General features: G+C 52.3%; 2 protein-coding genes across 4 annotated transcripts; both read left to right on the top strand.

The window, feature by feature from the left end:
- Positions 1-123: 123 nt before the first annotated feature.
- On the top strand, positions 124-5553 carry ercc6l (excision repair cross-complementation group 6-like). Its single transcript, XM_085909577.1, has 3 exons — positions 124-365; positions 966-1010; positions 1721-5553. The coding sequence occupies exons 1-3, from the start codon at positions 310-312 to the stop codon at positions 5298-5300; spliced, it is 3681 nt and encodes a 1226-aa protein (XP_085765703.1). The 5' UTR covers positions 124-309; the 3' UTR covers positions 5301-5553.
- A 729-nt stretch (positions 5554-6282) lies between these two features.
- LOC147058292 (disintegrin and metalloproteinase domain-containing protein 9-like) lies at positions 6283-15450 on the top strand. Of its 3 annotated transcripts, XR_015065825.1 has the most exons (25): positions 6283-6651; positions 7526-7626; positions 8248-8306; positions 8773-8851; positions 8957-9033; positions 9148-9343; positions 9575-9640; positions 9720-9791; positions 9862-10031; positions 10094-10175; positions 10292-10425; positions 10519-10690; positions 10781-10873; positions 10948-11052; positions 11203-11293; positions 11369-11474; positions 11926-12109; positions 12181-12258; positions 12712-12817; positions 12956-13103; positions 13211-13313; positions 13578-13607; positions 13691-13749; positions 13941-14102; positions 14176-15450. XR_015065825.1 is itself a non-coding variant. In XM_085909578.1 (24 exons), the coding sequence occupies exons 1-24, from the start codon at positions 6555-6557 to the stop codon at positions 14008-14010; spliced, it is 2478 nt and encodes an 825-aa protein (XP_085765704.1). In that variant the 5' UTR covers positions 6283-6554; the 3' UTR covers positions 14011-15450. The 3 variants fall into 3 exon arrangements, 2 of the variants coding, with proteins under 2 accessions (XP_085765704.1, XP_085765705.1); XM_085909578.1 differs by having other exon boundaries at positions 13941-15450; XM_085909579.1 differs by lacking the exon at positions 6283-6651 and adding an exon at positions 6658-6814 and having other exon boundaries at positions 13941-15450.
- Positions 15451-15557: the final 107 nt, after the last annotated feature.

Below are 15557 nucleotides of genomic sequence, written 5' to 3'. Positions count from 1 at the left end.
ACGTGCTGGTCGATTAAAAGGAGACCTCCAGCTCCAGCCAATGAAATTAGGAGCATCACTAGCGTCTAATTTAATTGGCTGGGCTCGCTCCTCCATGTCCCGCCTACACAAACTTCTCTATGCCTCTGATTGGACGACGTCCGTGACAGCATCACGTAGCCTGTGTGTGCGAGTTTGAGCAAATTGGCGGGGGAAGGAGCCGTGCTTGAAAATATCAACTCGCACTCCTTTTTTTTTTTCTCCGCTTCTTGAGTTTAATGATATTGCCAAGTTGCTCAAGTGCTCTTGGAACAAGACGGCGCTCTAGCCATGAATGCAAATAATCCCAACGGCGATGTGGAGGAGCTTGGGGAGAAGCTGGACAAGTAAGTCAACGTGAGCTCGCCGGCTAACTGTCGTGTACGACAACGGAAGTGATGGAGGACATGGAGCTAGCTAGTCGCTGTTGGACAGTAGAATTAACACGATCCCAAAGGATGGCACGCAGTGGCTTTAGCGACCCCTTACGGGACAAAAACTATCAAAAAGAAGAAGAAGAAACCAATAACATAGCCAAGTTCCCTGTATCTATTTTGGACATGGGCGTGTGAAGCTCCATGAAGCGTCGAGATTGACACAGATTAGGTGCTCCAGTTAAAACAACATGAGGGGCCTGTGGCAGCTCAAGAAAGCTTGACCCGGTTGTGAGGTGATGGGGTCGTGGGGTATATCGAGACCGGGGCCAGTGTCAGGACTGCAACAGTTGAAAATGAACTAACACTCCATAAATTGTTCATGGACATTGTAAGGAGGCTTTTGGAGCTAATAAAATGCAGCAAATCATCCTAAGGAGTGATGGGAAATTAATTTTCAATCAAATTTATTGTCATCACAACAAGTGCAATGAAAATGATTGTGCAGTATGACATTTTTGAAGGGAAGTTTGTCAACTATCACTGTGTCTGACTGTGTTGGTGTCCTCTCAGGTTTTTGTCCTTGGATGAGGAGGACAACATGGAAGTCTATCACAGGTAACAAAGCATCCTATTTTCCCAAGCAGATATATCTATGTGTCCCAATGATTGTAAATTGAGTGAGTGACAGCAAAGAAAAACAGGAACACCACGAAATGAAGAGCATGAGTCGTATGTCAAATGAAGGAGCCATTTTTTGCGCCCCCTGCATGGCTGCCACCCACCCACGATGGACGGGTGACCCGGCGGTTGAGAATCGCCGCACTGGAGTACAAACACGAATTATTTGGCTTCACGAGCGCAGCTCGATTTTTGACTTTTACGTGTTTATAGCCCAAAACCACCGCGGTACTCGTACCAGTTGAAAAAAAAAAAAGGAAAAAACCCCACAACAAAAGATCATGTGCGTGAATGTTCTTTTGGACAGCGAGTCTTGGAAGAGGTGCGCTTGAATGCTCTATTGAGTCAAAGTTTGAGCGGGTGAAAATGCTGCGTTAACATCTCCTCTCCACTAGAGGCCACCGAGCTCCGTTGCACGAAAGGAGCTCTACGCTAGCGGCGGTCGAGTCTTTATGACAACATAGGCGGATGAGGTTGCTACTCCGAGTTAGGACTGTCGATGTTTGAGTGGCGGCCGAGCGGAAGCTTTGGTGCGGTTGATCCTCCCGTTCTTTGATGATGTCACACGTTAGCGATGTCACTAGTTCATGATGTCACGTGCGGGCGAGCGCTTCAGAGGTGCTGGGCTGACTTGTCTTTGCTCGCAGACACATCCAAGACGGCAAAAATGCGGCCCGACGGGGAGAGGTGAGCAAAGCTCTGGAGCACTTCAAGATGGCCTTCAACATTCACCGCACGGATAAGCTGCAGAAGCGGATCAGGAAACTGGAGGAGGTTTTGGCGCAGAGTTTCCAGGACGACGACGACGAGTACGTGGACGTTAAGAAGAGCGGCCTGAAGATGTACAAGGAGCTCTACGACAAGCTGTACGACTACCAGAGGAACGGCGTGGCCTTCATGTACAGCCTCTACAGGGACGGGCGCAAAGGTGGCATTCTGGCCGACGACATGGGCCTGGGGAAAACCGTCCAGGTCATTTCCTTCCTCTCGGCCATGTATGACAACGAGCTGGTCAAGCACACCATGCTGGTCATGCCCACCTCGCTCATCACGAACTGGACCAAGGAGTTCAACAAGTGGACTCCCGGCATGCGGGTCAAAGAGTTTCACGGCGTCAGCAAGGCCGAGCGGACCAAGAACCTGGAGAAGATCCAGAGGAGGAGCGGTGTGATCATCACCACCTACACCATGCTCATGAACAACTGGCAGCAGCTGTCGTCCTACCAGGGCCGAGAATTCAAGTGGGACTACATGATCCTGGACGAGGCCCACAAGATCAAGACCAGCACCACCAAAACGGCCAAGTGCGCTACCGCCATCCCGTCTAAAAACAGAGTGCTCCTCACCGGCACGCCCGTCCAAAACAATCTGCGAGAGTTGTGGGCGCTCTTCGACTTTGCCTGTCAGGGAACTCTGCTGGGCACGCTCAAAACCTTCAAGATGCAGTACGAGAACCCCATCACTCGTGCCCGGGAGAAGGACGCCACCCCGGGAGAGAAGGCCCTGGGGTCCCGGATGTCGGAGAACCTCATGGCCATCATCCGACCTTACTTCCTGCGCCGGACCAAGGCCGAAGTGCAGAAGAGCAAAGACGGCGGCGGCAGGCCGAATGCTGCCGGTCACTCTGCGAGCGCAGAGGAAACCGAGGAGCCCGGGGGCCGAAAGGTCTCTGGGGCCAGCGGGCCCACCCTCACCAGGAAGAATGACCTGATTGTATGGACGTACCTCAGCAGCATCCAGGAAGACATCTACTGGAAGTTCATTTCCCTGGAACACATTAAGGAGCTGCTCATGACGTCTAGGTCGCCTCTGGCGGAGCTGACCATTCTCAAGAAGCTGTGTGACCACCCGCGGCTTCTCTCCGCCCGGGCCACCGCCAGCTTGGGTCTCAGGGAGGCTCGGCAGAGCAACTACCACGATGACAGCGGCAGCCAGAGCATCAGCAACGTTCCCGACGAAACTTTGATCGCCGAGTCCGGCAAACTGGCCTTCTTGCTTACTCTCCTCAAGCATCTGCGGGCCCGAGGTCACCGCACGCTGGTCTTCGCCCACTACAGGATGGTGCTGGACATCCTCCAGCGCATCCTGAGGAATCAGGGCTTCAAGGTCCTGCGCCTGGACGGCACCGTCACGCAGGTGGCCGAGCGCGAGCGACTCATCACCCTTTTCCAGACGGACAGCAGCTACGCCGTCTTCCTTCTCACCACCCAGGTCGGCGGCGTCGGCATCACCCTGACGGCGGCTGACAGGGTGGTCATCTACGATCCCAGCTGGAACCCGGCGACCGACGCCCAGGCGGTGGACAGGGTGTACCGCATCGGCCAGACCAAGAACGTGGTCATTTACCGACTCATCACCTGCGGCACGGTGGAGGAGAAGATCTACAGGCGGCAGGTTTTCAAGGACTCGCTGATCCGCCAGACCACTGGCGACAAGAAGAACCCTTTCCGCTATTTCAGCAAGCAGGAGCTGCGGGAGCTCTTCAGCTTGGAGGACACCAGGTCCTCCTCCACGCAGCTGCTGCTCCAGTCTCTGCACGCCAAACACCGAAGTAGTGACCCCGACTTGGACGTGCACCTCGCCCACCTCCACACCATGGACATGTTCGGACTCTCCGATCACGACCTCATGTTTTGCCTCAACGTGGACCTCGACGAGGCCCCGCAGGACCGCGAAGAGCAACAGTACATCGAAGGGCGGGTCCAGAAGGCCCACGAGCTGGTGAAGGCCGAGTCGGACCTGCACATGCAGTTTGCCACCATCTTGGAGTCCAGCGCCGAGCCCGGGTGGAGGCGAAAGTCGATAAGTGAGCGTGAGGATCTGCTTAAGGATAAGAAACTGAGCAAGCCCAGATCCAGCGTCACATGCTCGCCGCGCCGCAGCAACACGTCGCCAGCCCGGGCGGGCCCGGACCGATCCAGCGACGCCAAGGAGGGCGGCGGCCTTCGGGGTCGCAGCAGCTCGGTCCATCTTGCTGATGAAGAAAGCCCCCCGCCGGGGATCCCATACAACCTCGTAGAGCACGTCCAGAAGATTCCGGAAGAGAGCCTTGGGGCCAACAGAAAAGTTGCTCCCACCACGCATGTCAGTCTCGACGAAGGCCCCAAGTGCAACGACTCACACTCAGATGGGAGCCGAAGCAACAGACTCTCCACCCTGCAGTCGTCCATGTCCAGCTTGAGAGTGGACTGCTGGAGCAGAGTCAGCGACAGCGGCTCCGAGCTGATGGAAGGAAACTTCAATCTACAGCTGGAGGAGAGCGAGATCTCCTACCAGGATGAGGAGAAGAAGCTTCAGTCACAACTCCGGCTGGAGGAAAAAGACATCCTGTACCAGGATGAGGAGAGGAAGCTCCTGTCACCAATTCAGATGGATGAGGAGCGCGATGTCCTGTACCAGGATGATGATGATGACCAGGTGGAGGAGGAGGAGGAGGAGGAGGAAGAGGAGAAGCTGTTGTCGCAGCTTCAGATATCGGGAACCTTTGACGTGGGCAAGTCCTTGACGGAGAGGCAGCTCGGGCTCAGCCTCCAATCCCGCGTCTCCGAGATGGACGAGTCTATCGCCGCGGTGACCAAGAAGAAGAAGATAGTGCCCCTCATTTATGACAGCGAAGAGGAAGACGTGGAGGAGGTGCAGGTTAAGGATGCCCCATCGTCCTCCAAGGCCTCCACCGTGTTCAACAGCTTCCCACCACATGGTTCGTCCACACCAAAGTCCTCACCGCTCATCGGCTCGAGAAAAAGCATCCGGGGAAACGTGTCAGTGGCGTCTCTCCGCTCCCTCCAAGTCCACCGGAATAAGATTTCGGCGAGGTCTTCTGACGAGGAGGAGGAAGAGGAGGAGGAGGAGGATGCCACCACAAAGACCCCAAACTCGCATGAAGATGTCGAAGAAGCGGAAGAAGTAGAAGAGGACGAGGAGGAGGAAGAGGAGGAGGAGGAGGAGGAGGATTTGCAGGAGGATCCCGGTAGCGGCAACCTGGAAGAGTTGACCAGCGAGCCCGAACTGACGTCCTCCGAGAGGTTGGAGCAGTGCGCCGCCAAAGCGCCGGTGGGCTGCGTCGACGTCTACGAGTCGCTGGTGAGACGAGGCCGTGAGTCGTTCACACAGGGCCGCCTCGGGGAGGCTCTGGATTTTTTCCTCAAGGCTATCGACATCAGGCCCGGAGACCCGGAAATCCAGTCCTTGACCATCCAGCTGTACCGACAGCTCAGCCGCACGTAACACGAACGCACCCAAAAACTCTGATCAAATGTTCAATACATTTTTGCTGTTTTGGTTGCTATCAAAGGTGCCTAGCACTAGCCGCTACTGCCCGTCTTGCGCAACTGATGAGGAAAAATAAAAGCCTTTTCTATGGTTCAAACTGTAGCTGGGTTGTCGTCGTTGTTGGAAATTGTCTCGGCTGCTATTATGCGGCTCCGGCAGACTCGTGGATTTGGATTTTCAAGATATAAACACATCTTGGTGGTTTATCCCTTTTCCAGACAATGCGGGATTTAAAAAAAAAAAAAAAACTACTTTTTTTTTCTACTCATAATGGCTGACAATTCTATGCAAATGTTCATTCTTTGCTTTGGAGCCTGTCACTCGTGTACAGTGATGTCAGGGTGCTTTGGCCTTCCTGTGTGAAGTTTGCGCGTTCTTCTCGTGTCTGTGTGGGTTTCTTCCGGTACTCCGGTTTTCAATCACTTCCCAAAAAACATGCATGGTAGGCTGATTGAAAAACTTGGAGGTGTGAGTTTGACTGTTTATGATTGTCGGTTTCTCTGCTAGCAACCGGTTCAATGTGTCCCCCGCCTACTGCCTATGACTGCTGGGATAGGCTCCAGAACACCCATAACCCTCGTGAGGAAAAAGCGGATGGGTGGATTTGGAAAGCAGTTCAAAAAAGTAATTTTACCTAAGTAACAATTTAGAACAGTCTTATTCGTTTCCTAAAAATTTGTATAGTACCAACAAATCTGTTTCAAGAGGAGACTGACATCTTATTTTGAAGGCGCTTTCGACAACCGTGACGTCACGACCGGTCGGCCGAGAGGGCCGTTCGTTTTCGCCTTTGGACAAACGCCAAAAGACCCCCGGGGCGGAGCGAACAGAAGATGGCCCAACCCAGAAACAGCACGGGAATTTCCGGTCAATGACCAAATCGCACTTTCGGAATTGTTCGGAAGGGGGGGGGGGGGTGGGGGGGGCTTGATTTCGACATCAACTTCGGCTCTTTCCGGGTAAGCCGAAGGTGACGTCACCCCGGTGGAACGTTGTCGAAGTATGTTTGCTTGCCGCGGGTCGAACGGCCTCTTTGATTTGGGTCGGGTTTGAACACACGCCACAAAGAGCACCGGGACGGAGCCGTCCTTCTTGGTCTCGAATGGCTCGGTCGAAGGAGAACACGACTGTGGGAGGCTGAGGCAAAGGGGGCGACAAGCGGGTTCATTTCACCGAGGACGAGGCGGAGGTCGGTTTTGAAAGACGGACATGAAGATGATGATCATAGCCATGACGAGAGAAAGAAGAAAGCTGCTGGAAATGTGCTGTTTACTGCTTGTAATGACCGGAAGTGGACATAGTGGAGGTGAGGACGGAGCGGAAATGGACTGCCGCCTTCTTGGCAGCTTCACACGCACGCACACAAGCAAGGTCACCTGCGAGTTGAGGCTTTCTTGAAACAACTCGGGTACTCAACTTCTCAACGTTCATGTTGGATCGATTTGATCCACCGATGCGGACAACTTTAGGTGAACACGTTTCCACTTGTGGATGCTCCCATTCAGCAGCAAACCATTGAAAACTACCCTTGACAATGAATTTAGCCAAACATTGGGCATTGTTGACAGAGGCTAATGCTGTTCACGCTGCAGCTCTGCTTACTTTTCACCAAAAAGCTTGTTTTGTGTTCAAAATTTCAGCGTTTTTGTGAATGTTATTTCCATAGGCTTTGATCCCAAACTGTCTCAAAGGGCTTCACATATAATACAAATATTGTCGACATCCCCTGATCAGAACCTCGAGGAAAGTGAGGATGGGAAGATTCCCCCTCCTGTATATCAAGGGGGCAACATTGAAGACAAAATGTAACACATAACAATATGAAATCAAGTGGTGTCAAAGTTCATTTAATCAGATGAGTCGCTGCAAGAAGACGCCCTCTGTCGTCATGGCAGCGCCCGCGAGGAAGTGGTCCATCTCAAATCTCGTCTCTGCCACTTGTCTCTCCCCCACCTTTTGCACTTTGTCTCCCAATGGCCTCGTTGGCATCGGCCCACTGCAGTTCTCAGTAAAGGTCTGGCCGTCAGCTGACTGTAACATGCCCGCTTCGCTCATACAACTTGATCTTTAAGCAGCTTAGCTTAACTAAACCTTATGTTCGTGTGCGGTGATTGTGTGTGTGCTGGCCAGGCTGCTGCTGAGATAAGATGCTCATTGTGTGTTTTGTTTGGGTCACCCAGACACCCGGCAGACGCGGCATCTGTCCTCCTATCAGCTGACGGTGCCCCGGGCAATAGGAGACCGGCCGAGGAGGGACACTGACGGCTCGCCGCCCAATCAGGTGGGCGGATTTCACTCCCCGTGCATGTGCGCGGGTATGCGTGAGCTCCGAACTCTCCATCGGGCCGGCTGACGCATCACCAACTTGTGCGTGATCATTCTTTCACGCCGGAAGTTGTTAGGATCCTGAACTCTCTCCCCCCCCCTCCACCCTCGGCTGCATAACGTCCTGGCGTGTTGGGCCACGTTGGCTAGCTTGCATTATTCCTCCTGTACTTTTGCGCTATATTCTGACTGTCTGCTGAATGCACACTTGCTCCTCTTAATTATTTATTTATTTATTTATTTATTTATTCATCGCTCTTATTCATTCATTGTATGTGCCTTCTTGTTTTTACTTTTTGTGTGTTTACTTGAATGTTTTGTTTGTCCGTGGACCAATATAATATATATAATATGTAATGGGTATGTCTTGTCACCATGGGATAGTAGGAAACGAAATTTCGATCTCTGTATGTCTTGACGTGAAGAAATTGACAATAAAGCAGACTTTGACTTTGAAGTAGCAGACGTCAGCGATAAAGAAGCGGAGACAAAATGGCCTCCGTGTATGCGGCAACGGCGGCGTCTTGTCATGCATGGGGTCGTTTTGCTGGCTTATGCGCGTCATGTTTTGTCGCAGGTGTCGTACGCCATCGATGTGTCGGGACGCCGCCGTGTCGTTCGTCTGGAGCGGAATCGGTGAGTTAGCGCACTCACAAAGCACCGGCTTTAGATCATCCCATTGATTGTGCAAAGCACAAATGTAGAGTCGCTCTTTTGCTTTGGTCACAGAAGGATGTTTGTTCTTTGACGACAGTGGGAACATATTCCAAAAACAAAGACAGTTATTTTGGAAGAACAACTTTTAGAATCTTATGAGAAGAATTATGACTTGTGATAATGATTTATTTATTTTTTTTTGCACAAAGACTCACCTTATTTCCGACGCTCGCCTGCTTTTGTCGGCGCTTTTTATCGACGTGTTCCCAAAATGAGTCGATAAGAAGCAACAAGCGAGATTGTCGGCTCCGGCGAGCTGACCTCCAACTTATCGTTTTGTTTGTTTCCATTCAAAGCAGCAAGCGAAGCCAGGCGGCCGCTTCCTTCGACTTAAACGTCGCGTTATCATGCGACCTCACTAATAAGCCGACGCTCTCCTTTTCAGGATGCTGCTGCCTGCCGACTTCAAAGTATTTACTTACGCGGACGACGGGCAAGTCGTCACGACAGCGCCGGACGTCCTGGTACCCCGCACGCACCGTGTTTCTAATGTCCTCGAGCTCAAATGAAATGTTAATGCCGCTTGTGGAAAGATTTCCCGACGCTGGCTCATTTCTGTGTGTGTGTAGGATCACTGCCACTATCAGGGCTTTGTTGAAGGCATGGAGGGATCGTCCGTTTCCATGAGTGTTTGTAACGGCCTCAGGTAGCCCACGCACCCACGCCTGGTCGCACTTTGTGTGCTGCTTTCTCTTTGCATTTAGTAAGCACCGTGCAGCACCTCATCTTCCAGGTCATGTGTGTGTGCATCACACGGCAGAGGCGTGCTGCATCTAGATGACGACAGCTACGCCATCGAGCCTCTCGACTTGGCCCCCGAGCAGCACCTGCTGTACCGCCTGCGGGATGTGACATCACAGCCTCGTGGATGCGGGATGCCGCATCACCAGCAGGCTCACAACCACAGCGAAGACGCACGCTCACAATCCCTGCTGGAGAGCCACCAGCACACCAGGGTGATCTCACGCACGCAACTCAACAGATATTAGTCAGCTTCAATCACACAGGAGAATCCATGCTAAATTGTTTAGCCGGTTTATGGCGTTTCCCATTGCAGCGTAGCATTAAGCTAGTAGACTATCCCAAGTTATCTGTTGAAAACTCCAAAATCACCACGTCAGGTCTCTCGTACGTAATATTCTCCCAGTTCCACATACACAACCAACGCACGTGTGTGTGCTTTCCAGGTGAAGCGAGATATTCTCCATCGCACACACTACGTGGAACTCCTGCTGGTGGTGGACAATGACAGGGTGACGCGCACGCCTGCACGCACCTAACATTTCATGCCTTCACTTGACTGACATGGCGTGTGATTATCGCTGCCGTCAGTACAACGCCGTGAACAGGAACGAGAGCGCGGTGCGGGAGGACATGGTTCATTTGGCCAACATCGTCGATGGCGTGAGTACACACCGGCACACCGCCGGCGCACCACCGCGTAGACTGAATTGTTTTTGCTTTGCGTGCGCAGATCTACATGCAGCTGAATGTACGTGTGGTCCTGGTGGGCCTGGAGATCTGGACCAGGCAGAACCTGATCAGCACAGAGGGAGGCGCCGGCGAGGTGCTGAGTCGCTTCACCCAGTGGAGGGAGAAGGAACTGCTGCCTCGCCGCCGACACGACTCGGCGCAGCTGATCACGTGAGCGCAAACGCACGGGAATGCTGGGAACGACGCCGATGATAATGATGACGATGACGCAGGATGAAGAGTTTTGGGGACACGGCAGGAATGGCGTTTATCGCCACCGTGTGTTCGCGAAGTCACGCTGGCGGAATTAACACGGTACGGGTGTAAAAATGCATACGTATGTGCAGGTGACGTGGACTAGCAACACACACAGCACAATTGTAGGGAAGAAGCTCGCTGACTGCTAACCCTGTGTGTGTGTACGTGTGCAGTTCCTGAACAACAACGTGTTTTCCTTGGCCTCCGTCGTGGCTCACGAGCTCGGCCACAACCTCGGCATGAACCACGACGACAGCCGACCTTGCACATGCCCCACGAACGCATGCATCATGAACTCCGGCACCACGTAGGACGAGCCCGCGCGGATCGACGTGGACCGGCTCAAGTGGCCTTGCCTGGCTTTGGCCTGGCCTGACATTGCATTACGTTGCCACTTCAGAGGTTCCCGGAACTTCAGCAGCTGCAGCGCCGACGACTTTGAGAAGACGCTGCTGCGCACGGGCGGCTCGTGTCTCCTCAATGTTCCACGACCTGACGAGGCCTACAGCGCCCCCTACTGCGGGAACGGCCTGCTCGACTTTGGGGAGGACTGCGACTGCGGATCGGCGCAGGTCTGAGCCTCGCCGTCCCCTTAGGTTGTGTCTCGGGCGCAGCCGCTTGTTCCTCTGACAGAATCTCCCATTCATCTGTGCACGGGACAGGAGTGCGAGAGCGACCCCTGCTGCGAGTTTGGGACCTGCAGACTGAAGCCGGGAGCCGAGTGCGCCCACGGCGAGTGCTGCTCCAGCTGTCGGGTACGCTCGGCGCCGTCACTCAGCGCACGTTTGCGCAAGCGCACCTCCAACTTATGCTCTGCACGCGTGCACAGTTCCGGCCCGGCGGCACCGTGTGCCGCGCCAGTGTGGACGAGTGTGACCTACCCGAGTTCTGCAACGGCTCCTCCTCTCTCTGTCAGAATGACGCTTTTGTGCAGGTCAGTGTGCGTGCGCCCGTGCGGAATGTGTCACTAATTGTGTCAGCTAATTGAGAAATCGTCTCAAAGTTGTGCGTATTTGGCAGTTGACTCCCAGGCCTGCGCAAACTTATGCAAACTTGCGTCAGTGCTGATGTCACTGTCTTGTAGAACGGTCATCCCTGCCGGAATCGGGAGGCGTACTGCTACGACGGTCGCTGTCAGCATGCCCAAGACCAGTGCAGGAGCATCTTTGGAGCCAGTGGGTGTCTGGCGCCGACCTGCGCACTCGTGACAAAAACCGCAGGCTGACAGACAAAACGTGTGTGTTCCTCAGAGGCCAAGATGGCGCCAGAGATCTGTTTCAAAGAGGTCAACAGCAAAGGCGATCGCTTTGGGAACTGTGGCTACCTAAACTACGGCTACAAAAAGTGTGAGAGCAGGTAAACGAGACCGCTGCGTCAGCAGAGGGGAGAAAGAGTTCCAAAGATGGGGATAGGATAGCTAAGTTAAGTCGACTTTATTTCTATAGCCCATACTCACTGAAACGTTTCAAAGGGCTTTACGGTTGACACTTAGACTCCACATCCCCTGGTCAGAACCCCCAGGAGGGCAAGGAAACACTCACATAGCCCCAAATGGGGAAAATGAGAAATCTTGACAAGGGATCGTGGGAGGAAGTCAAAGCAAGAAAAGAGAAAACTCTGAGGGAACCATGGGGAAAACACAAAGGGGACAACCAGGAACCAAAGGCGAGAGAGAGGGCATCGAGCAGAAGCCCCAGGTGAGAAGGGGAGGGAGAGGTAAGCTTGCGGAGAGAGGGGAAACAAGGATGAGAGCAAAGGGCAGAGGCGCTTTGCACCATCGCCGACGTGCCCCACCCACCGCCCGCAGAAACGCCTTGTGCGGCAAGCTGCAGTGCGCCAACGTGCAGGGCGTCAAAGCCTTCGGCATGGAACCCTCCATCATCAGCACGCCCATAGGGGGCGCCGTCTGCTCCGGGGTGGACTTCATGCTGGGCTCGGACGTGCCCGACCCCGCCATGGTCAACCAGGGCACCAAGTGCGGCCAGGACAAGGTGAGGGTCGCTCGCTTGGTCGCTTGCAGGGTGGCCGCTGACACGCTGCTCTCTGATTTTGCTGATTTCAGGTGTGCCTCAACTTTGAGTGCCGGAGCGCCGACGTTCTCAACTACGATTGCGACGCCGACAAGTGTTACGGTCACGGGGTGAGAACCGACCGTACAGTCTGTCCGCAAAAGTACTTCTTGGCTTGTTTCTGCGCAACTGCACAATGCTGCCCCCAGTGGTCTGGAAGGAGTTGGAATAAATTTTCTGTATCCTAAAGTGCAAACTGTCATGTCATATACATTCAAACCATTTCCAAATGACTGTGCTTATTAAAAAGTACACTCTTGGACCGTAATATTTCCTTTATTGAAGAGCAATTTGATGTTTTTTTTATGAGGGGGTGGCATTTTCTTTCTCAGCTCAACTCAACTTTATTTATAGAGAACTCAAAAAACAACCAAAGTGAATGGACAATTTGAGATGCAAGCATGGTAACGGATGCAATTTTTTTGTAGCTCAAGGCACCAGCGGATAAACACAATCTTACTAAGACTGCCCCCCCCCTCCTCTTCCGACTCTGATTGGTCCCTTTGTGTCCTTCTTGGGGTCAGGTGTGCAATAACAACCGGAACTGTCACTGTGAGTACGGCTGGGCGCCACCCTTCTGTGACGTCGCTGGTTACGGGGGGAGCTTGGATAGTGGGCCCACCTGGAATGGTTAGTAGCCCCCACAGCCACTTTTGCCCCCTCCTGATGTTTATTATTTCGAGGCTTCCGTCGTCGCTTGAGCAAAGGTTCTTTTCCGATCTTATGATCATTGTGCTTATCGTCATCTTGTGTGTTTGTCCTCCGCAGACAAAGACAGGTCCCTGAGAGACGGCCTCCTCGTCTTCTTCCTCTTGATTGTGCCTCTGGCCGCGCTGGCCGGCTTGGCCGTACTGCGATGGAATTGGATCCTGCGGCGCCTCGGCTTTACTCGCAGGGGGCGCTCGCAGGGTTACCAGTAAGTCAGCCACCCGCATCTTCAATTCGTCACAAAAAAACTGCCGGTGAAAAAAGATGCAATGACCCCGACACCCTGACAACGCCCTTTGCCCCCTTTGCGGCCAGGCCCGAAGGACGGCCTTCATCCGATTCCGCCGGAAGACCGCCTCCAAGGGCTCAGCTGCCTCCTGTTACCCGCGGCAACACCAATAACATCCTCAGAGATGCGGTAAGCACACGCAAAGAGCATGGCGTGCGTGCCACGCAAAGATGTGCGAGTCTGTTCTCATAAATTGGGTGCGTCTGTGTTGTGCTCCTACAAAAATGTGTCGTTACTCACCGGAACTATTTGTGTTGTCTTTACCAAAAGTGTGTTATCTGCACCTTTTGTTAAAAATCTGCGTCTGTGTTTCAAACATGTGGGTGTTGGCGCATTTCAGACAACTCGTGCATGTTACTTATCTGCGTATGTCCTCTTCTCTTTGTCATCTAGCACGACAGCCAGCTTCTGCCGCCACACGAGGTAGAGCCGAAGCACGTCAACACCGCCGCCGCGCTCATCGTGACGTTGTGTGCGGACAAATGTGTGTAATTGTGTGTGTTCAGGTGGTGCCGACGAGCAGGAGCGCTAACTCGTACGCCGTGAGGCCGCCGCCGCCGCCTCTGTGAGTGTCAACACAAACGCGCTCGTAGCGTGTGGCACAATAGCATCTCGGCTCGCCACTCAAAAGTTGGAATCTCAGCTAGCTTTAGCCCTTTGCTAGCCTTAGCCCTTTGCATAGCTGCTAGCCTCTGTGGATTGCTTTTTCTCGGACTTAGCGTCACCGCTGGCCTCTGTTTTCTGTTTGTGCGTCAGGAAGCCCAAACCGTCTGGGACGGCTCAGCCCCTGATGCCTCAAAGACCCGCCCCTCCGCCACCCGTATAAACGGCGTCCTCCAGGCTGAACCTCGCCGAGTGACAGTCAGGAAGCAGGAATCCGGACCAAGAAACAACTTGTCAGAGTCAGATGCGGCTGATGTAAGCGCCGGAACTACTCATATGGAGCCGTAGGCATGCTGGCTAACTAGCGCTCGCTTGCTGGCGGCTTCAGGCAACCGGGCCTGAGTGCAGCATTTCTCCGATTGGCCGCTTTGAAGACTGCAAAACCGAAACCACTATGCCAAGAAGCGAGGACTGACGACTTTTTGTTTATATCTATTGTTTACGGCAGCTGTCTCTAACCCCAACACTGTTAGCGGCGAGCACAGGGAGACGGAACAAAAAAATAGTTTGATTTGGGAAAAACACCTGTTAACTTTTCAAAAGTCAAGTCAAGTTTATTTGTATAGCCCTAAATCACAAGCAGTCTCAAAGAGCTTCACATAACAATCAATTGACAATTATTCTCAAAGCCCTCGTCTTGTTCTAATAGTACAATACGAAGAAAAAGCCCACAAACGAGCAATTTGCTTTAATAAAATGAAGGCTGCAACGACGCATTTCTTCACTCATTGATGAATGTTGATCCAAAAATATATATCCCAAAACAGAACATTGTTTCTAATGCACAAACATAAACTAGTGGATTCGGTAACTGGCTGGGCCTGTAACAAAAATGGCAAAATCTTTAGGTTTTAACCTACAAAAAAAATGTCTTATTGCAATGAAAAACAAAAAACAGTCTGTTTTGATGAAAGACTGCACACAATTTGGGGATATTTACTGTTCAGTGAATGAAATTCTGAGGACTTGCTTAGTTTTCTGTGAAACAATGACTCCATTTTCTTCTGGGCTCGGTTCGCCTTGGCAGCAACTTAACAACTCGGTGTGTTAAATAAATGTGTCAGAAATATTGGACAATTAAGCTTGTTCGATGCAAATTGGGGCCCGCTGGTCTTTGGGAAGCATCAGTGCCCTCTAGTGGCACTCTCATGCACTGCTATTGGAATGTCGAGTGTCCCAAAGTGCCCTCTGGTTCGGTGCGGTTTCTTCCATGACGTCGCCGTGGAGCACTTCCACAAAACACACTCATACACACGAGGTCAACAACTTGCTTTCCATAATCATGACATCACATCGCCAAATTGTCCCAACCCCTTCAAATAAGTTTTGTTTCAGCAGGGTTATCATCGTCAACTTTCCACTGTGCCTCTTTGCTGCCACTTATCAACCCTAATGCTGGGTTTTCATTTTATTGACTTTGAATATGCTTTTTAAGTTAAGGGGACTGCCTGGGTGTGAATCAAATATTTGTATGTGTGTAGATCGGGGTGTGAAAGCATAATCGTGTTTTTATCCCCCACAGCTGATGATTTGAAAATAGTGTGTTCAGGGCAATTTCAGCCTATTAAAATATGTGAGGCCATTTATGTGAGATGAAAATGTTCGACTTGATCGTGGTTGGATTTGTGATTTCAATCAGCAATGTTTCCTCTTTAATCGGGCTTTCTGTCGCTATGGTCACTATATGTGTAGTACTAATCTAACTAATCT

The sequence above is a fragment of the Syngnathus leptorhynchus genome, chromosome 4, assembly GCF_054491065.1.
Source record: "Syngnathus leptorhynchus isolate UIUO chromosome 4, UIUO_Slep, whole genome shotgun sequence".
Lineage (NCBI taxonomy): Eukaryota > Metazoa > Chordata > Actinopteri > Syngnathiformes > Syngnathidae > Syngnathus > Syngnathus leptorhynchus.
This window is presented reverse-complemented; position numbering and strand designations above follow the sequence as displayed.

Excerpts from the sequence above, each read along its gene's own strand:
- ercc6l (XM_085909577.1), top strand. The coding sequence starts at position 310 with ATGAATGCAAATAATCCCAACGGCGATGTGGAGGAGCTTGGGGAGAAG. Across the intron at positions 366-965 it reads CTTGGGGAGAAGCTGGACAA|GTTTTTGTCCTTGGATGAGG; the intron begins GTAAGTCAACGT and ends GTGTCCTCTCAG. Across the intron at positions 1,011-1,720 it reads AACATGGAAGTCTATCACAG|ACACATCCAAGACGGCAAAA; the intron begins GTAACAAAGCAT and ends CTTTGCTCGCAG.
- LOC147058292 (XM_085909578.1), top strand. The coding sequence starts at position 6,555 with ATGAAGATGATGATCATAGCCATGACGAGAGAAAGAAGAAAGCTGCTG. Across the intron at positions 9,792-9,861 it reads TGGCCAACATCGTCGATGGC|ATCTACATGCAGCTGAATGT; the intron begins GTGAGTACACAC and ends TTGCGTGCGCAG. Across the intron at positions 12,259-12,711 it reads ACAAGTGTTACGGTCACGGG|GTGTGCAATAACAACCGGAA; the intron begins GTGAGAACCGAC and ends TCTTGGGGTCAG.